This window comes from Leishmania infantum, chromosome 9 (assembly GCF_000002875.2).
Source record: "Leishmania infantum JPCM5 genome chromosome 9".
NCBI lineage: Eukaryota > Euglenozoa > Kinetoplastea > Trypanosomatida > Trypanosomatidae > Leishmania > Leishmania infantum.
Window position 1 is genome coordinate 160,001 of NC_009393.2, and position 27,500 is coordinate 187,500.

General features: G+C 63.9%; 6 protein-coding genes across 6 annotated transcripts in view; all 6 read left to right on the forward strand.

The window, feature by feature from the left end:
* Positions 1–1,540: 1,540 nt before the first annotated feature.
* LINJ_09_0470 (putative tyrosine phosphatase) lies at positions 1,541–4,555 on the forward strand (the record flags this gene model as incomplete). The annotated part of the gene is made up of 1 exon (XM_001463460.2): positions 1,541–4,555. One exon carries the CDS (start codon positions 1,541–1,543, stop codon positions 4,553–4,555), a length of 3,015 nt encoding a protein of 1,004 aa, XP_001463497.2.
* A 2,077-nt stretch (positions 4,556–6,632) lies between these two features.
* Positions 6,633–8,036, forward strand: LINJ_09_0480 (conserved hypothetical protein; the record flags this gene model as incomplete). The annotated part of the gene is made up of 1 exon (XM_001463461.1): positions 6,633–8,036. One exon carries the CDS (start codon positions 6,633–6,635, stop codon positions 8,034–8,036), a length of 1,404 nt encoding a protein of 467 aa, XP_001463498.1.
* Positions 8,037–9,350: 1,314 nt separating this feature from the next.
* On the forward strand, positions 9,351–11,258 carry LINJ_09_0490 (hypothetical tetratricopeptide repeat protein; the record flags this gene model as incomplete). The annotated part of the gene is made up of 1 exon (XM_001463462.1): positions 9,351–11,258. One exon carries the CDS (start codon positions 9,351–9,353, stop codon positions 11,256–11,258), a length of 1,908 nt encoding a protein of 635 aa, XP_001463499.1.
* A 1,231-nt stretch (positions 11,259–12,489) lies between these two features.
* LINJ_09_0500 (conserved hypothetical protein) lies at positions 12,490–15,294 on the forward strand (the record flags this gene model as incomplete). Its single annotated transcript, XM_001463463.1, has 1 exon — positions 12,490–15,294. The coding sequence occupies one exon, from the start codon at positions 12,490–12,492 to the stop codon at positions 15,292–15,294; it is 2,805 nt and encodes a 934-aa protein (XP_001463500.1).
* A 1,085-nt stretch (positions 15,295–16,379) lies between these two features.
* Positions 16,380–25,637, forward strand: LINJ_09_0501 (conserved hypothetical protein; the record flags this gene model as incomplete). Its single annotated transcript, XM_003392199.1, has 1 exon — positions 16,380–25,637. The coding sequence occupies one exon, from the start codon at positions 16,380–16,382 to the stop codon at positions 25,635–25,637; it is 9,258 nt and encodes a 3,085-aa protein (XP_003392247.1).
* A 999-nt stretch (positions 25,638–26,636) lies between these two features.
* Positions 26,637–27,500, forward strand: part of LINJ_09_0520 (putative serine/threonine protein phosphatase) — a gene marked incomplete at both ends in the record, with an annotated part of 1,959 nt that continues 1,095 nt past the window's right edge. Inside the window, one exon of the mRNA XM_001463465.1 lies at positions 26,637–27,500. This exon is cut by the window's right edge and continues 1,095 nt beyond it. Within this exon, the coding sequence (XP_001463502.1) occupies positions 26,637–27,500 (864 nt within the window).

A 27,500-nucleotide genomic window follows, 5' to 3' on the forward strand; every position in this document is an offset into this window, starting at 1 on the left:
AGGAGGGGGTGCACGTGTGCGTCTACCATTTCATGTTAGATTACGTGCCTTCTCTGTGAAGGTATCGGATACTTACGCACAGATGACCCCACAAGTGTACGCACAGAGATGTGCTGTTGCCGTCGCGATATCGACGTCGTTGTTCGCTCATTTCAGTCCCCCCACCCCACCCCACCACCACCACAACGCGTTCCTCCATCACCCACACGCTCCTCCCACCTGATCGTCTTCATCGTTGCTTTCTTTGTGTGAGTGTGAGGCAGAGGGGGATGGGTAGTGGTGATGTGGGGGGGTCAAGAGAGAACGTGCGAGAGCTGGCCTCTTGGAGCCTTTGCCTGCCTCTCACTGTCTTTGGTGGTGTTCTCCTCTCACTTAGATCTTCATTCTGTTGGTGCGTGCGTGTGTGTGTGTCTCTGTCCGGGCCCTCCCCCTCAAGCTTCTGCAGCTTCCCCTCCTTCCTCCTGCGTGTGCGTGTGCGCTCAGCTGGACGAGCAAGAAGAGCGAGCACAAGGAAGAAAAAATAGAAGCAGCGAAAACATGAGCGTCGGGTCGCCGCCCCGCCCGCCCTCCTCCGTCATTCCTCGATCCTGGGTAGCCTGCGAGAGCGATAGATTGGGGGGAGGGCATAGAAACACCGGTATGGGTGTTCTTAGGGGGTGTAATATGGGCACCGTGCGTGGCGTTGTGGATGCACAGAGCAGCGGCGATCCCTCCTACGGTGTACGGCTGCTGCTCTTCTCCCCTGTACGTCTTCCGCCTCTTGGCCGGGCCCTCTGCCGCCACGTCCATGCATCATCGCATGTCTCCCGCCTTCCCTTCTCCCTTACCTCTTCTTGAGGCTCGGGTCGATCGCACGCTATCAACAGTGTTGGTGCGTGTCGTCGTGCGTGTGTGAGTGACGATTACGAGCTGCGGCCCCACCCCCGCATCTGAACACCTCTTCTCCTCCCCTCCGCACGCCCAAAATCCTCCGCCACTTTGGTGACTGCGTTTTCGTGCTTCCTTCGCCACGCACACACGCACACACGCACACACACATATATATGCAATCGTTCAAGGTACGTAGACGGCCAACGCGAGTTCATCAGTTGAAGTATACAGCTTCTTAACTCGCAGTTTTCGAGGCCACAGTCCGGTGCGGCAGCCGCAGTGTGCATGTGCCTGCGTATACAGATACGCCCCCCCCCTCTTGGCCTCCACCCCCCCCTACCCCGACCACCACCACCACCACCACCTCCCATACTACAGGCTCGCTCGCGCTCTCCTCCGCCTCTTCGCTCACAGGATGCCGCCTCGGCCTTTGGATCCCACGCCCGCTGCACCCTCCGCAGCGACGTCCACCCCGTCCACGGTGTTAACGCTACAGCGACTCCTCGACACGCAGCAAGCCACCGCCATTCTTCCAGGTTTTCTGTACTTGGCGTCTACGGGCGAATGCCTCTCCTCCTCCCTCGCTGGCAGCGTGGACTCCGCCGAGACGGCAGCAGGCGCATCAGCGCCGGTGGACTCGAAGGTGCCGTCGACATCGGCAGCGACGGCGATGTCCGTGGCCATGGAGGCCATTCATGACTTCTACTTTAAGGAGAACTTCTTCGCCAGTGGCGTGGCGGGGGCCTGCCGCAAAGGTAGCAGCACGCGCACCATCCCGACCGCCAGGGCGGCCGTGGGCCAGGACGCCGTCTTTGTGTCGTTGCGAGGCATCCCGCCCTACCTCTACCGCCCCTTCTTCGCCGACTTTGGTCCGCTGGACATGAGCTGCTGCGTGCACTTCGCGCGGCGCCTCTGTGAGCTGCTGCGGGCGGTGACGGGATTCGACGTGCGCGCCTCCCCCGCATCCGCTGCTGCTGCAGGAACCTTTAGCAATGGCACGAACTCGGGGGCCGCTGCCCCTGCCCACAGAAAGCGGGGCGGAAGAGGACAGCCCGCATCGGCGCCGTCTTGCTCCCCGAGCTCCGCCTCGGCGGTCTCCACGGTATCCTCCTCCGGTTGCCCTCTGGGGGCCACGCTGCCAGTGGTGGTGTGCGCCAGCCTCGACGCGCAGGAGCGCGTGAACACGGCGTGCCTTGTCGGCGCCTTTTGCGTGTTGTGCCTCGGCTGGTCGGCCGTGGCGACGTGGTATCGCGGCTTCGTCGACATCTACCCCGGCTTTCTCGCCTACCGCGACGCGAGCCAAGGCGTGTCGAACTACCCTCTCTCCTTGATTGACGTGTGGGCCGGGCTCGAGCAGGGTGTGGCCCTCGGGCTCGTCAACGTGCACACGTTCGACATCCCAGCCTTCCTGGAAGGCAAGCAGTACGACTACAGCTGGGTGGTGCCTCGTCGATTCCTGGCCATGAGCTCTCCGCAAGACGACAAGTCCGCGCGCACCGCTGAGGTGTTCGCGCGGCGGCTGCGCCCGCTAGGTGTGCGGCTTGTGGTACGTCTAAATGATAACCTCTACAACCCGTCGCCTCTGCTGCGGCTGGGCATAAGGCACGTTGATCTGCCATACGCCGACGGCAGCGTGCCGTGCGACGCGATGCTGCTGCGATTCCTGCAGGCGGTAGAGGAGCACTTCGGTGAATCAGTCGCGCCGGTCTCGCTGCAAGAGTGGTGGTCGGTGCCATCGTCGTCCGCCGCGACGGCGCGAGCGGGCAGCGCATCCACGAAAGCTTCCTCAGCTCGTGCTAGTCACCGGAGGCCGGCGCTGCAGCCATGCTCACTCATGCACTCAGGCACGTGTCGCGGTATGCCGGAGGCGTGGACGGCAGTCCCTCCATCGGCGCCGCCCTCACACGCTCGGCGCCCGGACTCCGCCCACGCGAACAGAACGCAGTGCCACGACACCTGCACCTTGGCGCCAGGTGACAAGGGTGCTGTAGCGGTGCACTGTCTCGCTGGCCTGGGTCGCACAGGCACCATGCTCGCTGTATACATGATGCGTCACTACGGCTTCACCGCGCGCGCCGTGATTGGGTGGATGCGGCTTTGCCGGCCAGGTAGCATCACCGGCATTCAGCAGCAGTACCTTGACGCGATGGAGCGACGTCTGCGGCCGCCGCCGCACATGCTGGCTGCACTGCAGCTGAACTCGGCAGCCAAGCTGTACGGCGCTGTCGGCGGAGGGAGGCGATTCGAGCTCCCGTCGCGACGCACACGCTCGTCATCCTTGTCCGTCATCTCCTCCACGTCCGCACTGCCAAACGCGGCAGCCGCCGCGCAGACAACGCACGGAAGGGACGGAGCGGTGGCGATGGGCAGAAACCAGCTCGACGCTTCACCGCAGCCTCCCCTGGGAAAGGCGACAACGGGCTGCATGCGCTCGACCGCTGCTGTGACCGCCTTTCAGACGCACGGCAGCGTCGTCGCGGATGCGCAGCCGGCGACGGCGACGGCGACGAGTATTGTGGTCGGACACATTAGGCGCGATGATAGTGGCCGCTCGAGCGCGATGGCTGCTCGAGCAGCGTCGGATGTCGCCAGAGACATCGGCACGTTTACGGGCCTGGCAGCGTGGACCGATCTCACGGGACTGCGTGGGGCGCAGCAACAGCGGCAGCAGCTGCTGATGCGCCGCTTCAGCAACAGCAGCACCGCCACCCTTTCTCTCAGCACCATCCAGGAAGGTGGGGAAGCGCTCGATGTAGTTGCGCGTATGCCCGTCCTTGGAGACAACAGTCCGCAGAACAGGAGCGCGGCCACGGCGTCACTGAAGCGCGGCTCTGCCACTGCCGCCGCCAGCTACCACAAGACTTCCATCCACCCGTCGCCTCGCGTGGATGACTACAAGTACGCCTCGACGTACTTCGTGGCGATGGAGCGGGTGGGTGAACTGCCGCGCGTATACCCTTGGTCTACCTCCTCCGCTGCCGCCTCCGCTGCCAGAGGTGAGCCAGGGGGAGCCCACGGCGGTGGTCCGCGACCTGCTACCGCCAACACCTATGATGAAACGGCGCCGCGAGGGACGCGCCATCTCGGCCGTCCCCGCTTAAGCGAATGCAGCATCGGAAGTGATGCAAGCCGAGCGAAGGAGACTCGCACAGCGCCTGCGTCGGCGGACAGCTGCCTCCGCCCCCGCAAAGGTCTCACCAGCGCGCTGCAGCGACGGCGGCCCTACACGGCGGCGGCAGCGGTAAGCGTAGGGCCTCAGCTGCACGCGAAGCGATATCCGACCCATTATGAGCGCGGCGGTGCCGCCGACCACAGTGAGACAGGCACCCACGCACCAGGCGGCACGCCGCCGTGTTCTGACCTCTCCGAAAAGACGCAACAGTCTCCTCGCCGCCGCCAGGCAGCAACGCGCACGCGAGTTAGATGGGATGACAAGGGCGCTCATCGCGCAAACCTCGACGATGCAAGGGCTGGCGACACCGCAGCTGCAGATCCCTGCGTTGACGTCAAGCTACAAACGCCACATCCACCATCGGCGCCGATGCGTTCATCTCTCCCGTGGAGAGATGGCGGTGTGACAGAGCTGGAGGATGGGCCGCGGTCGCCGCTGGTGCTGAGTCGCTCATCACTGGCAATCCCTGCAACGTCGCTGCCCATGTGGGCCCGTCCTATGCTTCGCACATGAGCCAGGAAAGGCGCATCAACCACAGCAGCCAGATGCCCCCTCCCGTTGCACAGACGTGCAGGCATCCCTTGCGGCCGCTTTTTGTGGTAGCGGATTTCGAGTGGGTGTGAGTGGCGGAGAGCGGCATGGATAGGGGCACTCTCCTGTCCCCGACCTCCGCCCTCCTTCCTTTGGGCCCCACCACCACCACCACCGCCGCCCGCCCCCCCCCCACCGAGGGAAAGAGGAGGGGCGACGCGGGTGTGCACGTGTTCCGCTGTCTGCGCGAGCGCCCGCACGTGTCATTCCGCATCTCCATGCAGGGCTGCTGGCCGCAGCTGCACCCCCTCCCCCTCCCTTGCTTTCCTTTTGAGCCTCACAGACACATGTATATTAGTAGCCTCTCCTCCCTTTTCGGGCGGCGTCACTCACACGCGCGCGTGTATGGTATGTATGTAAGTAATCGCAATCTCTCTCGTCCCCGCCGCCGTTGGCAGCGGTTGTTTTTCTCGCTTCGTTCCGGAGGGTGTGTGGGGAGGGGCGTCTCTGAATCATCATCGCGCGAGTGTGCCGGTGCGTGCGTCGCTCACTCCCGTCTCTATCTCTGCCTCTCTCGCGTCTTTGCTTCTCCTGCTTGTCCCCAAGCCCCCTCCTCATCCTCCGCCTCCTCCACGGCGTCTTCCTTGTGTGTGCGTGTGTGTGCGTGTGCACACGTTCTCTTGTTTTCTTTCTGTGCCCGTTCGTGTAAATCGCATCCCCCCTCTCATGCCACGAAAACGTGCGTATGTGCGGTTATTTGTTGTCCGCATACTCCTTCCCTTACCTCCTCTGCCTCTTCTGCTCCTCTCCAGCTACGTCTCTGGCATCGTGTGCTCTCTCTCTCTCCCTCTCTCTGCCCCGCAGCGTATGCGTCTCCGTGAATGTGTGAGGCTTGTGCCTCTGCGTACCTCGCCACACGCACACGCGCATACCACACGGACCTCTACAAGAACGGCGTGCAGAGAGAGGGAGAACACGAGGAGGCAGAGAGTGGGTGTAGCGCCCCCACCTACTCGCCCGCCCGCCCTTTATCCTTTTCGCACTGATACTTACCATAAGGATGTGGAAGGCAACACACGCGCCCCGCGCACCCGAACGAACTCTCTGTTCGTACGTGTCTGCCCTGCATAGCTGCCCCTGTGGATGCAGGTGGTGATGCCTCACCCCTCCCGCCTGCCGTCTTACCCTCCTCTTAACGGCACGCGCCTCTCTTCGTGTGCCGTGCACCACGGCTCTGCTGCTCGAATCCCTGTGGCACTGCTGGAGGCGCTTGTTCAGGGGGAGGAGGAAGAGAGGAAAAGCACCCCATCACTTTGGGGAGGCCACCTTGGCCAGGCTTCGCACGTGATCCTCTGCTAGCATAGCCGCCGCACCCACTCCCTCGCCAATCCTTCTTCGCGCCCTTCTCTGTCTCTCATGCAATGAACAGCACCACCTGCTGCCCTGACTCCCTCTCTTCCGCACACACGCACACGCGCATACGTGTGCGCACGCCGCGGCTCCCTCCTGCGTCCTTTGCGAGAGAGCGACGAGACGCCGCCTTCGTCGTTAAGAAGGGCATACCCACACACACGCACGCACGCGTGCACCAAACATACTCCCCGCCCCCCCCAACTCTCGCAACCCCCTGCAGCACACACTGACGCTTCCACGCAGACGCGTAGACAGCCTCCAGCGTTGCTCGACTCCCGCGCATACGCACACTCTTTTCGTTACTTTCTCTCTCGCTCAGCTGTCCTGCTGCCCTTTTCTCTTTGTATGCCTCTTCCTCGCTGAGGTCTCCGTCCCTCTCTCTCTCGCTGTCTCTCCCTCCTCCTCACACTGTGCGCCGGTCCTCGCCGTCGCTGCCCATCTGCCTTTTCGGTGTGTTTCATCGTCTGTGACTTGCTGGCGTTGCTCTTGCGGTTCTCTGGCCGTTGTCTCCGTGTGTGTGTGTGTGTGCGTCTCGCTGTTCCCTCGTTTTTTGTTTTTATTTTGGATTCAGTGCTGCGTCGCAGAGACACGCCGATAGAGAGACGCACTCGCGCATCCGAACACCCGCGCCGCGGCGCGTCGCCAGATGATCTCGGAAGAGGACAGCCGCCTGTTTGAGGCGGCGAAGCGGGCGCAGGTGAGCCGAAATACCGCCATCCACGTGATCGAGAATACCAACTCGAGCCGCATTCTCGCCGGGGCCTTTGTACGGGTGCTGTTGGAGATGCCCACTCGCAACGAGGGGTACGTGGTGGCGCGCATTCACAGCACGACCGCCGGTGAGCCTTACAGCGGCTTCTCGACCAACCCAGCTCAGACGACGAACGTGTACTTGATGCTAGAGCTTCCACCGCCTCTCGCCGCCATCAACGGCGTCCAGTATCAGCTGAACAGCGTCAGCAACAGCAGCATGGGCGAGGGCGAGTTCCGCGATTGGCTGCAGATGATCCGCAACGAGCCCACGCTGCGGGTGCCGACTGTGCAAGGGCTTAAAGAGGTGACGGCTCGCCTGCATCCGTACGAAGTGAGCCGACACCGCTCCAACTCTCACGTCAGCGCTAACGGGTCGATGGCGACCAACGGTCGAGCGGGTGTGGTCGACACAAGTGGCAACGTACCACATCCGCAACTGGCGCAGCAGCAGCAACAACAAAGAAGTCTCTCCGCCCACGGGGCTGCTCGGCAGCGCCGCCAAAGCCTCGCCGCAAGCTCGCAGACGATGCTGATACCACCAATGCTGCAGGACGGCGCTCCCCTCCCCGACAGCGGCGATGCGCTGCTCAGGCGAAGTTCTGCCGCGATGTACGAAGGGGACAGCAGCGGCGTCATCGCGAACGCGGAGAGCAGTGCGAGCGCCGCCGGCAGCAACAGCAACTACAACGTCAACAATCGCCTCGGACGGCAAGGGACCGTGATGACGCGCGACTATAACCGCAACCCACGCGAGGACGGGCAAGCGTCGCACGAAATGTCCAACGCAGAGGTGCCGGTCATGAGCTTCTACACCGCGGCAACAGGCAGCCAGCAGGAGCAGCAACAGCGAACTGTGTTTCCTCTTCCGCATGGTGGCGGTGGTGTGGCGAGTGAGAGTGACGGCGGCCCCGCCTTGGCAGCCACCACCTCCTTCATGACGCGCGGCGCCACCGACCCGAATATGGAGAGCGAGGACGAGGAGATGGAGCGTCGTCTGCGGCAGGAAATTATGAACCACCTAGCTCAGGAGTGTGTCCTGTTCCCGAAAGACGCGCAGGGCTACAAGCTCTCCCGCCTGCGCCTGCTGGAGCGAGACATGATCGAGTACCTGCAGCACGTCCGTGACGAGATTCAAGGTAAGCAAGAAAACTGCATTGTGTGCATGGACCACGTCCCCACGGTAATCCTGCTGCCTTGCAAGCACAAGGTCATGTGCCGACTGTGTGCCCCGTCGTGCCCCACCTGCCCAGTGTGTCGCAGTAAGATTGCGGAGATGTTCGAGCCGGAGGAAATCTAGGCAGATACTCCAACGAGGAACGAGAAGGTACTTACACATATGCACACCAGATACACAATCAGCATGCAAGCATGCACGTGCGGACGCGCCTGAGCGGATTGTGCGTGGCCGGTGCACGATACCTGGCGCGCCTTGGGCTATCACTCTCCACGCTCCTGAACACGTGTGCACATAGGCGCAAGGAGGGAGAGAGAGAAAGAGACGAGGAACTAGGTGAGGTAGTACAGGCGGTGCCATGCGCATGCGCCTCTCTGCAACGCGGCACATACTGGTCAGAGACCCAAGGCTGAACATGTAATTTTCCGACTCTGTCCTCGTCAACTGTCGAACCCTTGAGGGGACAGCTAGAGAGATCGAGAGAGGGTGTCAGACACACAACCACGCGCACGAAGTGGTTTGGGAGCAATGACGGCACGCGAGGGAAGCGATGTCGAGCTTGGGAAGCGGGGGAGGGGGTTCCCTTCATGTCCTGTGCGCCGACGTTCTCGTGCTCTTATTCGTTGCCTGTCTGTCTGTCTGTCTGCATGTGTTGTCGTGTGCCCCCGCCCCCCCTCCCCCTTCGCTCGTATTCTGCCCTGCGCACCGCCGCATGCGTGGTGGGGGGTAACGAGAGAGGGAGAGAGAGATGTGTTTGCTTGGTCGAGTTGGACTTCAGCCCGTTATCCCTTGCGTGTGTCGTGTTCGCGTGTGTGCCTCTGCATCCGTGTCCTCCCTCCCCCCGAACGGCCGAAAGAATCACTGCGCGTGCCACCGCGACGGCGTGGCGCCGGGAAAAGAGGAGAAGGGGGCCGAAGCACTCGACGCGAGGCAACGGACAGGCCGCGCCCCCCTTCCGATGCAACCACCTCCGCCACCACCACCCTCTTCGTCACGTGTTGTGCCCGCTTCTGTGCCGCCCACACGGAAGGGCGCATGGAAAACGCCTAACACAAGAGAGGGAGGAAAAAGGCGCGCTGGTGCGAGAACAACGCCTGGCGCGAGCACATCCCCGGAAACGAGCGACATGAGCAACAACAACATCAGTACAAACGGCAGAAGACCAGCGCGCCGATTCACGTGAGCAGCGGCGGGTCCTCTTCCCGGTCCACAATTTGCCCGGTAGCCCTCTTCCTCCCTCCCTCCCTCCGTCTGTCTTGCGCATACACTCCTATACACGCATGCATACATACGCACCCTCACGCCTCTGCCTGTGTGCGCTTCGCGTTGCAGCGCAGCGTAACGCGGCGAGAGAAACACACGTCCAAGTCTCCACCCCCCCCCCATCCATTCTCCTCTGTGCCTTAGTGCATCTCTTTGGCTACGCAAGAGAGCGCAATGGCGTGTTTCGCTGCCGTCGAGGCCCCAGAGCTGCCGCCTGGTATGGATCCGGCCTACTACGCCCTCAGCCTGCTGCGTCGGCGTAGGCTGGAGGAGTGCATCAAGGTCTCCACCCACTACCTCACTCTGGCCACCACCCCGAAGTGCGCTGGCTCTCCAACAGGCGCCACGGCTACAACACCGCCCAGCGCCGGCTTCATGGATGAGAGCATGTGGTTCATCCAGACCAAGGCGATGGTGCTGCAGAGCTGGTACGACGATGCAGAAATCGAGGATGACGGTGTCGATGACGTGCTCATGGAAGGTGAGCAGGCCGTCGTAAGCACGTTGCACCGGCCCAACACGTCCCTACGGGCGGCGCGGCAGGGCACCGCAGGCGGCGGTACGGCTGCTGGCGCTGTTGGTCGCGCTGGTCGACTTGGAACGTCAGCCGGCGGTGGCCGGCCAGTGAGCAGCCGCTACGGCTACGCGCGGCCTGGCACGCTGCAGAACCGTCCCGGCTCCGTCCGCAGCGGTCCGGATGGCACGGCGGTGCGTCCTGTCACCGGCCGCTTCGTTCGGATCGGCACTGCCTCCCTGCGGTCCGTAACAGGTGGGCCGCACATCAACTTGCAGGCACTCAACCTTGAGCGCTACGCGCAGGAGAAGCCAATGGTAGCCAAACTGCTCTGCGACTACCTCCTCTACGTCGAGCACAAGCCCAAAATGGCATTGGAGCTCTGCACGGCAGCGCTGCGCCCAGTCAAGCCTGTGACGACGCCAGCAATCCCGCTGCCTTCAGCGCCCGGCGTTGCTGCCAAGCTGCCCATGGGCGTCGCTGCCGGAGCCGGCGTGGGTCCATCGTCCCTGCCCCCTCCCGGGAAGACCGCCGCGGTGTCTGCGGCGCAGGAGCAGGTCGGCATAGCGAACACGAATGACTGGTGGTGGAAGGCGCGCCTGGCCAAGGCGAACTACCAGCTGGGGCTGCTGCGGGAGGCGGAGAAGTACCTCAAAGCCGCTCTCTTCGACTCACCAACCAGCACCAGCGTCGGAGCAGGGATGTTAGCGAAGGAGTCGAAGGCGTGGCCAGGCGGTGACGGTAGTGGCGGCGGCTTTCAAAAGGGCCGTGCCTTCGCCAACTACAACACAAGCGTGGTCATGCAACTGGGCAAGGTGTACCTCAAGATGGACCAGCCACTGACAGCTCTCGAGACATACGAGGCGGCGCTCGAGGTGAACCCGGTTGACCACCACATAGTCCTCTGCTGTGCGCGTCTACGCGACGAGCTGCATGAGCCCGGCACCGCCTACGACCTCTACAACCAAGTGCTGCACCTCGATAGCAGCAATATCGAGGCCATCGCCTGCATCGGCGCGCACCTCTTCTACGAGCGCAACCAACCAGAGCTGGCGCTGCGCTACTACCGCCGCCTGCTGCAGATGGGCTTGCACACGTCAGAGGTGTGGACGAACATGGGACTCTGCGCCTTCTACACGTTCCAGATGGAGCTTAGTCTGCGCTGCCTGTCCCATGCGCTAGCGCTATGCAAGGAGGACAGTCAGCGCGCAGATGTGTGGTACAACATCGGGCACGTGGGCATCGGGATGGGCAACATGGCCTTCGCTGAGCGCGCCTTCCGTCTTGCCGTCAGTGCCGACGTCACGCACGCCGAGGCGCTGAACAACCTGGCGGTGTTGGCCTACGAGAAAAGAAAGGAGAAGACCGGGCGTCGCCTCCTCGACACGGCGGTGCTCGTGGCGCCGGGACTGACGGAGGCGCTGTACAACACCGCCGTCATCTCCTTCCAGGCAGGTGAGCTGGAGTTGTCGTATCAGATGGTGATGCGGGTGCTGGAGGCAGAACCAGACCACCCGGAGGCGGTGGTGCTACAAGGCAAGCTGCGCGAGCGCTTCCTCGCGATTTAGACACGCCACCTGGTCGATCAGCGCCTTCCCCACCGCTGCTGCTGCTGCTGCAGCTGCAGTTTCGGGTACTCGCCCACACACGCACACGCACACACCACCACCACCTGCATATGCGGTGTTCTATGAAGCGGGGCACGCGCAAGCATCATGACTAGAGCACCGTGCGTATGTGTGTGCGCGTGCGCACGTGCGCTTGTATAGCAATGCTGTGATAGCCTGTGCGTGGCCACACCCGCGAATACGCAGCGCATACCGCCAACGTGCACGCAGAGAAGAACAGCGCGGCGGAGCTGTGAGGCAGTGAGTTGAGGTGCCGCCACCGATTTTCCACCATGACTACCACGTGTCCGACCACAAGCTTGTGGTGTGCGATACGCAAAGTTATAAGGGCTACTCTCACCGCGCGTGTGCTTCTGCCACTTCACGGCACAGTGGCAACAGTGGAACTCCAGCAACCTCCGCTCGCCTCCCTCCTCCTCCTCCTATTACTCTCCCTGGCGCGCGCACACACACACGCCAAAGGAAGCGCGGCCGTCGTACAGACGCGCTTCGTTAGCAGCGTCAGTGTCTCCCCGCGCACGGGCGCAGACAGGCAGGCACGCACACGTGTGGCTTTGCCCGATCAGTTGATCGGGGGCTGTTTTTCTCTTCCTCCTCCCCACCCCCACCCCCGCTCCCGTGCTGGAGGACGGCGGACATCACCTACAGCATCGTGCCGCGGTATCCTGGGTCTTTGCAATCTCTTTGACCCCGTACGAGCGGCTGCACGCGCTCCCTTAGATATAGACGTCACCATCATTGCAGTGGTGTGTGTGTGTGTGTGTGTGTGTGTGTGTGTGTGTGTGTGCGCGAAACGCTCGTAGAAGGAGATCTGACGCCTGCGTCGCTCCCCTCACCTCCCCCACCACCACCACCCCTCTATCCCGCACATATTTCCCACTTTTCGAGAATGAGCATCGCTCCCCGAGACCCTCGCCAGCCGCCACTGGCGACGATCGCCACCCTCAGCAACGCTGGGCACGTGACCTCTCCCACGCCGAGCATCAGCGCCGCACGTGGCGCGTCGCCGCCAGCGCAGCCTTACCTGCACCACACCACACCATCCCGTAGCAACGCCCAGCTGCTGGCCGGCATGAGCCCCACCACCATGTCTTTCCTCTCAGGGCTGTCCGCCGGCCTTGCTCCAGGGACGCCGAGAGTCGCTGGCGTAGGGGCGACCGTCGAGCCGCCGATGGAGAAGAGCACTGGTGATGGGGCGCGCCAAAGCCCATTGGGTGCAGCATCAGCAGCGGCCGTTGCAACAAGCGACGATATTCTACGTGGCATCTACAACGAGAAGCTGCAGGCCAGCGTCCGAAGCATCATCACGACTCTCACGACGGAGCTGCCGCAGGACCACATTTTCCTTCAGCTGCTTGCGGACCCGACGACGCTGCAATACTGCAAAGTGCGTCTCACTGAGGTCGTTGAAGGATTCCTGTACTCGACGCAGGCAGAGCAGTACCATACACTAGCCACCGAGCTCGCCCGAGGCGAGCGGGACTGTGCGCTGCTGCGCCAGCGAATCGAAGAGCTCGAGGCCGCGCTGGCGGTGGCGAGTGCGCCGGTCCGATCACCAACGCCGCCGCGGCAGGGGTTCTCGTCGCACGGAGGGAAAAGCGGCACCTGCGACGGCCACGCTCACCCGGCGGCGCCGGCGGGTTCGTCGTGGACCTCGTCGCCTACCATGATGCCCGCACCGGCAGCGGCAGCCCCAACCACCTCCTCGGTCTCCCCCAGCATCCCTGCCAACCCCATGGAAAACGAGGAGGCGCGCCGCGAGCTGCTCCGTGTTCTCGAACAAGCCACGCACGACCAGGAGCTGCTCCGCTGCACCCAAGCGCTGCAAGCGGTCAGCAAAGTAGTCGACGTCGCCCAAGACGAGTCGCGCTGCGACGACAAGTACTTCTTCGAGGGGGAACTGCTAGGCGAGCTGTACAAGTGCGTCCACTCGCTGCTGCACTACGTCGACGGCGCACTGGAGAGTCAGGAACGACTGCGATGCGAAATCCAGGAGCAGCAGCAGCACTGGTTGCACGGCGTCGCCGCGGAGAGCAGCCACCAGGATATCGATGACGGCGCCGCCGCTGGTAGTGCGGTGAGCGCCGACCGCTCTGCATCAGTCTCCGCCGGCACAAAGGACAGCGGTACTCGTGGAGTGTTGGTCTCCGGCTATTCGACGCCGCGACATCCGCAGGTGTCATTGGGAAACGCGGGCACGGCGCTGATGAGCAGCGCCGTCGGCTCTCGCTTTTCGTCAGCCTCCTCCCCTGCCGCTGCTGATCACACACGCCCCATCCAGCAGCAACGGAAGCGGCTGCAGCGACTGGCAGAGCAGCTGCGAGAAGGACAGCAGCACGCCAGTCAGGTGCTCCAGACGCTGGCGCACATGGAGAGCGCGCGTCGTCGTGAGGTGGCGCAGCTGGAGATGGCAGTGGCCGCCGCGCGCGAAGAGGCGGCCGTCGCCACCAGCGCGGCAGAGAGCGCGCGGCAGGTGAAGGAGAATTCGGAGCGGCTGCACGCCGAGCACGCGGCCTTTGTCGCCAGAGAGCGGACGGAGCTGCGCGACCAGCTGGCTGATGTGCATGCGCAGCTGGCAGCAGCGACACAAGACGTACACGCGGCGCGGCGTGAGTTGCGCAGCGCCACAAGTAGAGCCGAAGCGGCGGAAGAGAGAGAGAAAGACCTCGCCGCAGAGCTGGCTGCCCTCAAGGCTGCCATGGCGCGCCGCGACGCGGAATGGCAAGAGCAGAAAGCCGACCGCGTCGCTCGGCAGGCCGAGCTGACTGCTCTCAAAGCCGTGCATCAGTCCACCGTCGACGCCCTTCAGGATGCCGCACGGGAACTGCTGTGTCTGCGCGTAGAGGGAACAATGGCGGGTCTTAGCGCTCTCTACCAGGAAGCGAAGGCCGCCAAGGCGGAGTTGCTAGAGCGCGAAGGCTATCGACCTCTCTCCCACCGATGCAGCATTGCTGTAGCAACGCAGCAGGAAGTTGTGCGGCATGCACAGGTGCAGTCTCAGCTGGCCGAATCGGCGCAGGCAGAGCAGGCAGTGGCTCAGCGTGGGTGCATGGATGCACTTGGCATGCTGCTGCGCTCCATGTGGGCAGATGAGGCTATCGAGTCTGCGCTCACACCGTCGTCCGCGAGCACAGCCGCACTGGTTGTCACTGGGACTCACTTGACAGACGGCAAGGACGCGAGAGAAGCACCCAGAGGCGGCCGCACACGCCGCGGCAGTCGCACCGGCAGTTGTGGCAGCACCACCAGCGGCAACGCGGAAGACCCTGGTGCAGAGAATCCAAGAAGTTCGCACGGCTACCGCCTTCCCCAAACGCTGGCAGGACTCTGCACCTCCCTGGAGTACGCCTACAACAACGTCCGTGCCCGGCACCGTGCCAGACAGCAGACGATCGACTCGCTGCGCGCTGCGCTGGTGAGCAAGGACATCGAACTGCGCGCGGCACAGGCCAGCGATGCACAGCTGCGAGAGCTGTTGAAGGCAGAGCAGGCCAAGGAGGAGCAATGGAAGGCAGAGATGGCGCAGCTTAGTGATCAAAACCCGATGCGAGGGCTGCTCGCCCGGCAGGAAAGGCTGTTGAAGGCCGTCAGCGATGAGCGCAACGAGCTGCGCCGACTGTGGAACCAACTGAGTGGCGACTACATCGCCCTGGAGCAGCGCAACGGCGCCTTGCACGCGCGGTGTGCCGAGAAGGAGCACGAAAACGCACGGCTGAACGGAATGTTGCGACGCGGCGGTACGCCGACCACCCCAGCCGGCCCTCGTCGCAAAGACGCCGCTTCCTGCAGTGCCGCGCGAGGCCCACCCGCGATCCCGGCAGCCGCGGAAGCCGCGCCAAGGCTGTCGGCGCTGGCAACGGCAGCGGCGCCGCTCGGGACCTCGGCCGATCGCCCAACCTCCACATTGGGGTCCGACTCTTCCTCTCCCTCGCACACCAACTCCACCGAAGCCTTGTCGAATCAAGTGCCCGAGTAGCGAGAGTCGCTCGACTGTCTGCCCGATGGGAGGCAGACGGAGAGGAGGGGGGGGGGTCGGGCGGAGCTCGATGTCCGGCCACAGCAACGCTGCGTGTTTGCCTTGTCCGTGGTGCGCGTGTCTGTGCGTTGTCGGTTTAGGGCTCAGTATGGCGCTCTTGTGTTCTCTCTCACACAAGCGCATGTGGACACCTCCCCTCCTCCTCCTTCACCAGCACGCATGGTCTTTTCGACTGAATCGCCATCAAGTGCCCGCACCAACGGATTTGCGTGCTTGCTAGGACGTAACGATGCATACAGGGGTGTGCGTGCGCGTGTGGCCGCGGGCATACCACAGTGTATCCCCTCTGCGTCCTCTCCGAAAGGCAGCGCGCATGTGTCACCGTGCCATCGATGCACGCCCACCACTTGAGGCGCTCTAGTCAGGCACCTCGCTCGTCACGCACACTCCTCCCTCTCTACCTCCCTCTTCTCCATCCTCATGATGCTTGCACCTCCCTGTATCGTAAGCATTATCGTGTGCCGCAGCAGCAGCCGAGCCTGTAGCTGAGCAAGCGTGCAGCGCAAGGAACTGCACACGCAGGCTGAGCAGTTCGGCCATTCCTCTCGGTGCGCCTCATCCGCTGTGCCGGTGCATGGAAGAAGCCCCGCTCACACTCGCCGGTCACATCATTGTCGTTCTCTCTCACACGCACGCATACACAGCATTCCCCGCACCCGCTCGCCACACCATCACACGGAGATACGCACACGCACACGCGCACGCGCACCTCCTGTCTATACTCGCCTCCAGCATTTTTCTTTTCCTTCCCGTTTTCGTGTCTGCTTCGCTGCAGACCTTTGCTTGCTTGTGTAGTCCTCGCTCTCGCTCTCGCGCGCGCGTCGCTGATTTTCCTCGAACGCCACGGTGCTGCCCCCGCCCGTCCATCTGTGCGTGCGTGCGTCGTCGCTGCATCGCCTCTGCCTCGTGCCCGCTCGCCCTCTTTATTCGTCTTTACGGCGCTTCGCGGCGCTGCTGCGTCACGGTGCCGTGCGCCGGCACATGCGCACGCACACACGCGCCCACCCTCATCCTTCGCCTTCATCATGGCTTCCTATTGGTGGCCGCTAGGTGGCTTGACCGTCCCGGCGGAGCCGAAAGGGTCGGCGCCCGCAGGCGCACCAACGGCCGCAGAATCAGGGCCTCCCAAAGCCCCATCCGGACGGACATCAGTGGCGGCGGCGCACAACAGCAGTGTCACCGCAGCGTCCGCCGCCGATGCGCGCCATCTTGCCCGGGCTGCCTTCCATACGAGCCTCGAGGGCCTCTTGGTGGAGTCGACGAAGCACCGCGGTCTTGCTGTCCTGCGCGACGCCGTCCTGGACACCCGCCAGCGCCAGTACGACCCGGCTAGCCTTTTTGAGACTCTCTGCATTGCGTGCACATTGTTGGCGGAGCGCAGCTCTGGCGGGACTGCGGTCACGGCGCGCAGGCACAGCAGCAACGCAGCACATCCTAAAACCTCAAGCCCTGCCGCGAGAGGAAGCATGTCACGCAGCAGTAGCGGCGCTGCCCTGTACACCATGGGCAGCGGCAATGAGCCGCCACATGTACCGGTCATCGCAACCGAGGCAGCAACTCTGCTGGCGGCCGGCGCGCATGCCAGCTCCGCGGCGTCTCCGCCGCACCCACTTCACTACCGCCACAACGCGGCATCTCGGGAACTGCTGCTTCAGTCCATCGGCGACATTGGTAAGCTCATTGCTCTGGCGTTGTTGCCTGTCACGCAGCAGGTCGGTCGTCGTGTGGCAGACCTGGTGCGCGCGCTTGCTTTCCAGCCCTCGCCGACACCGTCTGTGCAACCTTCTTCGCTAGGCGTGCAGCTGCCAGCGCGAGCTGCCTTACCGCCCCCTACCTGGACGACAAGCGCATCGGTGGCGCCATCCAGTGCGCCGCAGTCCCATAGCACCGCCCCACGGGACAAGGATCCCTCCAGCGGACTCTTGGATGCCAACTGCGGCGGCGGTGCCATGTCATCCGCCGCAGTCACAGCAACTGTTTCCGCTGCCGGACCCGTGCATCTTGTGCACGACGATCCGGTCCTCGTCCGTCTTCTTCAGATGACTGCGTCAGCCGCGTCGAGATGCCCTCTCGGCAGCAGCGCGCTCGCAGAGCTATACGGCGTACTCTTGCTCTTCTACAGCGGCGTCGCGCCGCAGTCCATGCTGGAGGCGACGTGCGAGGCGACGCTGACGCACCACATCCATGCCGTGCTGGCCGCGCTGCATGACAGCGGGGCAGGAGACGACGGCGTCGTCTCAGCCAGCGCGCACGCAAGCGACGACGGCCTAGTGCATCGCAACAGCTCGTCCGTAACGCTGACGGCATCCACGTTTGCGGCCCAGCTGCAGGGCGTCGCCTTCATCAAGGACGTCTGCCGCCTCATGGTCGGTGCACGCACGCGGTGGCTGCACCTCAGTCCTTATAGCACCAGCACTCCCGCTCCCGGTGGCGCGGCAGGTGGTGAAGGCGCAACGGCGGTCAGTGGCAGCAACCACAGCAACAAGCGAGGTGCGGCGGAGCATCACAGGGGCAGCACGCCATCGTCTATGGCCGGCATCACCGCCAGCGTCGCGGCTGCCGCAGCGGATGCTAGTCGGCAACGGGATCAGGAGCAGCAGCAACTCTCGTTGAGCACGTCGCTGATGTCGAAGTCGATGCTCGGATCACTCGCAGCCTTGTCACCGGGCATCCAGCATGAGCTGGATGCCCAATCAGCAGCAGCAGCAGCCGCAGCGGGAGCTGTATCAGGTGCCGGCGGTCCTGGTGGTGCAGCAGAACTTTCCTCGTTATCCTCCTTAGCGATGACTATGCCGGCGTGCGCCGCAATGGAGGCGGTGCCGGAGCGACTGCGGCTCTTTCTCATGCGCGCCGTGACGCTGTTCTTCAAGGAGCAGGCCAAGGCTCTGGCGGCCCCAGCGGTGGCGACGGCCGCTGCTGGCGGAGGAGGAGGCACAGATGAAGGTGCGAGCAGAAGCTCAGCTGTCACATCGGCCGCCGCGGTATCCATGCAGAGCCCGCTGTACGCGCAGTGCCTCAACGACTGCGTCTTCTCTGTCGCACTGTGGGGTCTGCATGAGATGGGCATCGCAGTGTCCATGCAACCGCCGCCGGCCTTGTTCGTGGAGGTGCAAGAGCAGCAGCAGCGCGATGGGCCCTTTAGCGCGCCACCTTGCTCGCTGGAGGTCTTCATGTGCACACAGCAACTTGTCCTCGTTCCCATCAGCACGCACCTTCACAGCATGACAAACTCGACCCAGGTGCTTCTTGAGGCGCATGATCGGCTGCTGCAGCGGCTCTGCAGGCGCCGCAAGCCTTGTGCAACGTCGTCGTCGCAGTGGCTCTGCAGCAGCGGCGAGGCATCAGGAGGCTCGCTGATGAGCAGCAACGATGCCGAGCGACTGTCACAGGCGGCGACGGTAGTGCTGTCTCTCTGGCGCAAGACCCTTACGAGTGCGACTCTGTTGTGGGAACTGCTGCAGCTGCGGTCCATGCAAGGCGGCCACAATGCTGATGAAGTCGCAGCAGGCATGTCGGTGGACACCGAAGCGTATCGTAGCAGCGGCTGGTACTCGAATGAAGAGTGGCGGGCCAGTTCAGATGTGAAGCGCAACGGTTACAACAGTGACAGCAGCGGCACTGCGGCGCCCTCGCAGCGATGGTCACAGTCGGCACATGACAGCTCCCTGTATCCGCAGCGGCCTTCGCTCGCGCTCTCACGCTCGCGCGACAACCTCACGAGCAGCCAAAGCGCGCTTGACGGCAGAAATGACAGCGAGAAGGATCGCGCCAGCACACCGCCCGTTCCGGGACTCGGGAACGCCGCGGCGGCCGGCGAGGAGGGTGGCACTGGCGTGGATGCCACGACGGTGCCGTTGCTGGTCCGCCTCGTGCTGTCCGTACTGGCACTGGTGGTGTCCCACATGCAGCTCCATGCCAACAACATCATGCAGGCGAGCGCGGACGACAAGAGCACCGATGACAGGCGCGGAGGCGGCGACGGCGAGGAGGCAGAGGGCGCGGCGTTTACAGGGCCGCTTCTACGGCCCAGCACTCCCCCACGCTTCCTGTCCGCCGGTGACTCCGAGGATGACATCGTGGGCGAGCCATCTCTGAAGCTCTCGCCGCTGCACATGGGGCCGGCAGCCGCGAACGCCGTCGGCGCAGCGGCGGCGGCGGCGTCAATACCGCTCTGCTTGTGTGTAGCGAATGCATCCATAGTGTACCAGTGCTTCACCGAAGTGCTCAACGGTCTCACCGCCTTCGGCCAGCTCTTTTCGCAGCTGGTGGACACGCAGCTGATGCCGTCGGTGGCCGCGGCAGACAAAGAACAGGTGCTGTGCCGGTGTCGTGAGTGCTTCCTGGTGCTACACCCGCACCTTCTCCACTGCGAGCAGCTCTGCCTGCGCCACCTCCGCTACGAAGAGGACGTGCTGCCGGTCGTGTTGAAAGCGACCAGTTACTGGGTACAGGTCAGCTGTGTCCTGCAGTTGCCTGAGCAGCGCGACGCCCACTTGGCAGCGCTCGTGGACGTGCTGCGGACACAGGACCCGGTGGATGGTCACCTGGTCGCCCTGGCCCCGCCAACCGCCTTGGGCATGTCGGACACCGCCTCTCCCACGACGGCAATGCTGCTGGAAGCGCTTCTCACGCTGAACAGCGCGTGTGCGGCAGCTGAGCCGATCGTGCCGGGATCCGTCGCCGCCGCTGCACTCAGCCCCAGCGGCGATCGCGACGCTGCGTCGCCGGGCAGCGGGGGTGGCGTCAGGGGGATTCGACAGTATGCCCTCAGCATGTCCAGCTGGGGCGCTGAATGGCTGCGGCGTCGTGGTCTCACGACCTCCTCCTCGGCCCGTGGCAACACGGCATCACCAGCGCATGCGGGCGGCGGCGGAAGCGGGAGCTGGACCGTGTCCCCGTCCCAGTCGCAGATGAGCACCACCCCTGCAGGCGAACGAAGCGGGGCCGGCGCACGGCCGTCGTTGGCCGCACCCCCGCGCATCGGAACGCCGACTCTTATAGCGGCAGCGTCACGTAGCAAGCAGCAGCAGCAGCCCGCGTCGGCATCTTGGGCGATACCGTTGGTGCTCACATCGCACGGCTGGCGAGCGCCAGCCGTGCAGCACGCCGTCATCCTTGGCGTGTGTCGCCTGCAGCACAAGCTCTTTATCATGAAGACGCTTCACGTCATCGCCAACACCCTCGGGGCACAGCTAAAGAGCGGGTGGGCTTTGCTCGCGCGCGGTCTCGCTGTGACGGAGCCTCTGCTGCACATGCTCAAGCGGCTGCTGTCGTGGATCGAGGAGTCCGCCGAGGAGCAGGAGCAGCAAGAGCAGCTACTCAGTGACGCCCTGCACCTGCGTGACGCGCTGCGTTCCCTCTGCCTCCACAACGCTTGCCAGCTACCCTACTCTCAGTTCGAAATCTTTTTCACAGAGCTCGTGAGCGCAACTGTGGCCTTAGGGGCAGCAGCGCCGTCACAGCAGCAGGACGGAGCGGCACTAGCCTTCAACCACTGGGGCTGCGGGGATCTGCACGCGGCGGCGTGCGCCGCCGCTTCCGACCGGCTGCCTCGCCACCACCCACAGGGCTGCGGCGGGCAGTGGGTGCTCACGTCAGAGTGCCTGAGCGTGTCGCTATTAGCCATGTTGCCCTTCATAGAGCTGCGGTACACCGACGCGACGAACGGCGTAGCAACTGGAAAAGTAGGGGACGGCAGCGTTGGGGGCGATCAGCCCGGTGTTCAAGTGGTGCAGCTGCAGCACCAGCGCACCGGTGCTCTTGCTAGGGCACTGTATCTGTGGGAGCTGGAGGCGAGGGTGTGCCGCTACGTAACGGACCACCAGCACGTGGAGGAATGGGGAAGGGGACTGCTGACAACAATGAAGACGCACAAGCGAGCACTGTTGGCGACCACGGCGTCGAGTTCCTTCGAACCAGCCGCAACCGACCCAGACACGCCACTGGGGACTGGGAGCCTCTCGCAGGAGGAGACCCGCACGATCGAGCTGGTGCTCTCCACAGTCGTCGGCCACGTTTCTACGGTAGCCGTGCAGATGTGTCGATCATCATCGCGGCGTTGGGTTGCGGCAGTGACGAGTGCCGGAGGCGAAGGTGGCAGCCCGTTGAATGACACTGGCAGCGCAGCGCCGTCCCCCTCGTATCAAGCCGTGCAGAGCGCCGCCCTCACGCTCACCTCTGGCCCCTTCGCCGCTGTGCCGCTCACGCAAGTTGCGAACGCCCTCTTCGCCGCCAGCGCTGCCTCTGGGTCTTCTCTGGGTACGAGTGGCGCGAAGGACACCCTCGCTGGGGTCGGCAGCGGCGGTCGGCTGCCTCTCTTGCCGTTTGTGCAGGCGGACGCCGCGCAAAGCATCGCACGGCTGCACGCTGCCGTGCATCGGTCCTCGCAGGCGATTGCCCTTCACACACCCGCCGACGACAGCCGCAGCAGCGTCGCCACAGCTCCGCCGGCGGCCACCGCGTCTGTCCACCTCGCCCCGCTAGAGCAACTCCTGGCGAGCCCTTTCGCCCTGCTCGACCGCGTCTATGGCGAGTGGCAGCTGCAGTGTGCTGGCTCGCCGAGCAGAGGCGGTGGACAAGGCAGACGATCAGCAGCGGCTAACGCGGCGGAGCAGCATGAGGTGGAGGGTCGCATGTCATCGACTCCACTTGACACGAACGAGGCTCGGGAACTGCCGCAGAGGGGGGAGAGGTCCGCTAGCTCGGAAGCCTTAGAGGCATCTGCGGCGTTCTCTGTCGTCGCCGGCGCAGTCCCGCAGCTGCTGGGCAACGCCGCCGCCGCCGTGCTGATGGACGTTGTGAAGATTGTGCAGTCCTATGGCGAAGAAATTGATGGCGCCGCCTGGGAAGCTATCTTGTCCTTGCTGCAGCGAACCGCCATGGCGGCCAAGGAGCATGACAATACTCTGGCAGGCATGAGTGTCGGTGCGGCTGGTGGGAGCGGCAGTCACACACAAAGCAGTGTCAGCATGGACAGCATCGGTGGGCGCAGCGCTAGCAGCACCGGCCTCCTCGGTAAGCCGGGCATCAAGGCGCCCACCAGCGCCGCCGGTGCCACCGTGTCTAGCAGCCAAGCCGTCGAGTCCCTCAACACCGCTTTTCGCGCGCTGGAGAGCATTCAGCACAACCACATTCCGCGCCTGAATGCGGACGGTCTGCACCGTCTCATCGTGTGTGTCGGCACCTTCACAGTGCACCGCGTCGACGGAGGGGCTGCCGGTGAGCGCAAGCTGCACACGAATCTGAGCGCCGTGCAGCTGCTGTGGTCTATCGCGGACTACCTCGCTGCCTTTGGCAGCGGGGCAGACGAGGAGATCGAGCGCGGCGGCGCCTACAACAACGCCAACGGAGGTAGCAGCGGCACGGTGAAAGCCACGGCCGCCGGGTGTGCAGGTGCGGCTGCCGGCGGAATGCGAGGATCACCGACGCGATGTTCCGATGATGCTTTGGTCGCACAGCACCAGCAGCAGCAGCAGCAGCAACACGACCGCCTCTGGTGCTCGCTCCTCTGGCAGCTACGTAACGGCTGCCTCGATGATCGGCAGGAGGTGCGCCAATCCGCGCTGCAGACGTTCTTCGCACTCGTGCAGACGTACGGTTGGCGCTTCTCCGCAGCGTGCTGGCGATGCGTACTACAGGATGTATTGTTGCCGCTCATGGAAATTGTTGCAGTGGCGACAGGGCTGTGCGCGACCCCTCCGCCATCGCCGCCTGAGCTGGGAGAAGACGGCGCAACAGCCGCAACCGGTGCGGCGGGGGAAAGAGGGGCGCAGGACGCGACAAGGCAGCGGCTGCTCCGTAGCTTCATGGATCACCCGCCTCAGCTAGAGGAGGTGCGCGCTGCTTTGTTCGATGCGGGGAGCCGCTTGTTTGTCACCCACTACGCGCGCATGCAGGCGGCCGCTACCGCGCTGTCGTCGCCCTCGTCGGCGCGATCGCGGCGTCCTCAGCTGCCCGTCACTGAGGAGGACAAGGACGATGCAACGCAGGTGCTGGAGCGCTTCCTGCGACTGTGTGGCGACGTCTGCGTGGTGCTGCGGGGCACATCCGGCGAGCAGGCCGCCGTGGCTGCCGTGCACGCTCTCCACGGGCTGCTCGTCGAGATGCCAGGGAAAGGGCTGCACGCGCACGGGATACACCTCGCCTGGAGTGCTCTTGAGCGTCTGATCCTGCGCGGCGGCGGCGGCGGCGATGACTGCGTTGAAGGACCACTTGCGGGTGTGACAGAAGGCATAGCGCCAGAACCCGACACCCAGAGAAGGGCAAAACAGTGCACCAACGCGGTAGTGGCGGCCACGGTAGCCGCGGTCTGCGACAGCTTCCGCCTCCAGCGCCTCGCGGCGGCGGTGCCGGACGCTGCGGTCGGCTCCGTCACCGCCACTTCACCAAGCGCCGTGGAGCGCAGTCGCAACGCGACGGGTTTCAGCTCGTACTTCAGCAGCTGGGGCGGCGGCGGCGGCGGCATAGCCACCACAGTTGCAGGGTCAACGTCACGTGCAGAGCTGCGGCACAGCGACCCCTCCTCTCCTGCCCCGTACTTTACTCGTCTGCTCTTTCTCTTGCAGGCTGTCACCCGCTGCCCGGCTGTTGTGAACTCGTACTACTTCCCGAGCAAGGCGCAGGCCACCCTACTCGAGGGTTTAGCCGCGGTGTGGCCGACGCTGTCGAGTCGCGAGGCGCGGACGATGTGGGGCGAGGTGCTCCTGCCGGCCTTTCCGCCAGCGGCGCGGCTGCAGAGCTTTGTTTTGCAGGACTCGCACGAGTCGGTCTCCATCACGGTGGTGGACGACGCCACCGCCAACGCAGCAGCGACGGCAGCGGCGAGCACGCGGATCCCGCTCAAGTCGGTAATGCCTCCTGGGTCGCACCCGGGGTATCTCGGCGCCGTCATGGAGACGATGCGCGGCTTGATGCTGCGTCACATGGGCGCGGATGCTGTCGGTGCGACCGCTTCGAGGCGCAGAGGGCCCGACGGACTGCCGCCGGATCCTGCATCAGCCAACACGTCCGCTGCGGCGACTGAGGCACCAGCGAAGACAACCGACGAGGATCGCGCGCGACTGGCGTTTATGGCCCCCAGCACCGTGCAAGTCAGCGGCACACTCTTGCTGCTGCACCTCGCCCCTGCGGCGGTTCTAGAAGTGCCGCCGCGATCGGGAAGCGTGCCCTTCAACCCCCCAGCGCTCTTCCTACAAGAATGTGTCAACGTGTTGCAGTACACATTGTGGGAGCCGGTGCTGGCGCGCACCCGGACGCCGCCACCTTCCGCTGCGGCTGTACAGTGCCGCCGGGATGGTGTCGTCGCGCTCTGTCGCGTGTTTGAGCTGCTGCTCACCACCACCTCCACAGTGGTGCGGCACCTGCATGCGACTGCAACGAGCGGAGCGGCAGCGGCAAGCGGGACCACCACGGTCCCAACGACAACGATAACGCCGCCGCATGTCACAGCGGCGTTGCAGTCGCTCGACTTGCTCGTGGGCACCCTCGGTGAGGTGGTTCACTTTGTGATGGAGCGGTACGAGGATGTAGTGTGCGCAACGGCCGCCGTCACGACGTTGACGATCGCATCGACTGCAGAGGGCACGGCACTGGCTCGGGTGGCACGGCGGAGCTTGTCGCTGTTACAGCGCTGGGCATGCGCCATCAGTGGCACACCTTCAGCGCGCTTAGCGCCTCCGTCGTGTGCCGCGACGCCGCACCACCATCAGCGCACTCGCAGCGGCAGTGATGGCAGTTGCATCATGTCTCCCAGTGCGCAGGGCGCCGTCGCCCGCCACGATGTGTGTGCACAGTCCCAGCCTGCCGACCACGCCACCGCACCATCAGCGGCTTCGCGCAGCAAGCTGCAGGATGTAGTGCGAGCCTCCATAGAATCACGCAACAAAGCGATCATGGCACAGTTCGTGGGCAACCCCGACGACGCCAGTGCCGGCGCGCTACTCGTCGACACGCTTCGAGACATGCTGCACGTTGCGCAGAGCAGCGCACGAGCAGACCCGCGCGCCGGCAGCGATGCGGCGACGCAAAATCTGAACACCATGATGCCGGACCTGCTGCGCCTCGTCGCATGCAGCAGCCGTGAGCCGCACCGATCCGCTGCGGCGATCTCGCGAGAGCAGGAGATGCGCGAGCTTCTGGCGAATCTGCTGACGCTGGCTGTGGACAAACAGCACAAGCAGCTCGCCTGCCAAGCCGAATCACGCGGCTGGAGTGGCTGTCGCGCAGACGACTACCGGCTCAACTCGGATGCGGAAGATCAAGATGAGGGCACGTCTATCATTTGACTGCTTCGCGAACCGCGAGGCGTCGGTGCGCGGTTGTACGGACAGAGGGGAGGGAGAGCCTCGGTCTCGCCCTCCCCCCCCGGTCCGCCCTGCCCACCGTCCTCGGTACTCTTCCTTTCTCACTCTGTTTGTGCCGCCTGCGCATACTTCCACTCCAGACTCGCGCAGACATGTACGCACGCAGGTGGGCTGCCCTGCATTCGTGCGTCAGTTGAGCTTCGTACAAGCAGGCGAAAGGAAAGCGCCGCGCGTCGCTCCCGCGTGCGCTCTTCTCCCTCGCCCCCTTCCCCTCCGTGAAGTGCGTGCCGTTGAGCTCTTCTTCACCACACACACATACACACGCGCGCGCGTGCGCGCATCTATGTCGCTGCCTTCTCCTTGCGCCTTTCTCCCACCATCATCACCACGACCTCCCCCCCACCCCAGCCCTCCGCCGTCTGTGTCGTGTTCGCTCCTTCCATCCATCATCGTCGTTTGAGCCCACGTGTCGCACGATTCAGCGCACACACACACACGCATACGTATATATATATATATATACGCGTACCCATACCCATACCCATCTACCTATAGGTATGTATATACAGGCATATATGTAGAGAGAGAGATCCCGTTGTCCCGTGGCACTGTAGAGCACACACGAAAAGGAGCAGAAGGCGCCCCCACCCCCCTCCCTCCCTCCCTTGTTATTATCTTATTATTGAAAAGGGGGAGGGAGCCGGTGGAACGCCAACGGCACACACACGCGTTGAAGAAACGAGCGCAAAGCCGGAACGAATAGAAAAACGTAAACAAAAAAAAAACATACAATAAAAAGTAAAAAAAAAGATAATACAACAGGGAAAGCCAGCGCCGAGGCAATTCTTGAAGGAGGGGAGGGCTGTGAGTGTGTGCGCGTTCACAGCACCGCGATCATACACGCATACAGAGTAGACGCGCACGCTGTTTGATCTCTCCCCCTTCCCTGTCGCCGCGTGCTGGGTGCTTTTTGCCGCGACCATGTCCAGTGACTTGATGGAGCTCTCCCGCGAGGAGCTCATCAGCCGCGTGCTCGACCTCCAGTCCGAGAACAGCGCGCTGAGCCGGCAACTGCGCAGCATGGCGAACAGACGCGGCGGCGCGTCATCGCCCACGCAGGCCGATCCCCGTAGTAGAACTACCAGCGGTGGCATCGGCGCGACGCACAGCGATCCCTCCGCGTTCATTGCCGCCAACCCAGTCTCTGCGCGACGTAACGGCAGCCTCTCCACCTCCTCTGAAGTCCCCATGTCAGCGGCGGCGGATCGGCTGAGCGGGTGCGCGAGTGGGCCGCCGTCGGCGCCGAGCTTCGAGATATCCATGTCAGTGATCGTCATCGAGAACGGCGCCGCGCTCTCGGTGCCGCTCTCCTCGGTGTTGGACAAGACGTACGGCCGCCAAGATCTGCGCGACGCCGACACGCCTGTGGTCTCGTCCAAGTACCTGCGAGATACCAACTCGTTGCGGACGCAGCGCTTTTCCATCGGCAGCGTCAGTGCCACCGGTGGCGCTGCGGCGGATGCGTCTCCCAGCATGAACCTAGACGAGGAATTCTCGGACAGCCTCAGCCCAGGGCGGCCGAGCTCTGCTCTCGGACGCGGCAGTACGCTGGTGCGTGGAAGCGTCGCCAACGCCGGTGGCACTGTTAACGACACGGACGATGAGCCGTACCCGAAGGACCCTCGCGCCGGCTCAGCCGGTGGCGCCGCCGCCGCCTCCAGCCTCGCGCACCGCGCTGGAGTGACGAACCTGAATCTTCGCCGAGACGTCCTCTTCGCGCGTGACCTTTCACTGGACGCGGACGCCATCATCACTCATCAGACGCTGCGGCTTTTCAACCAGCAG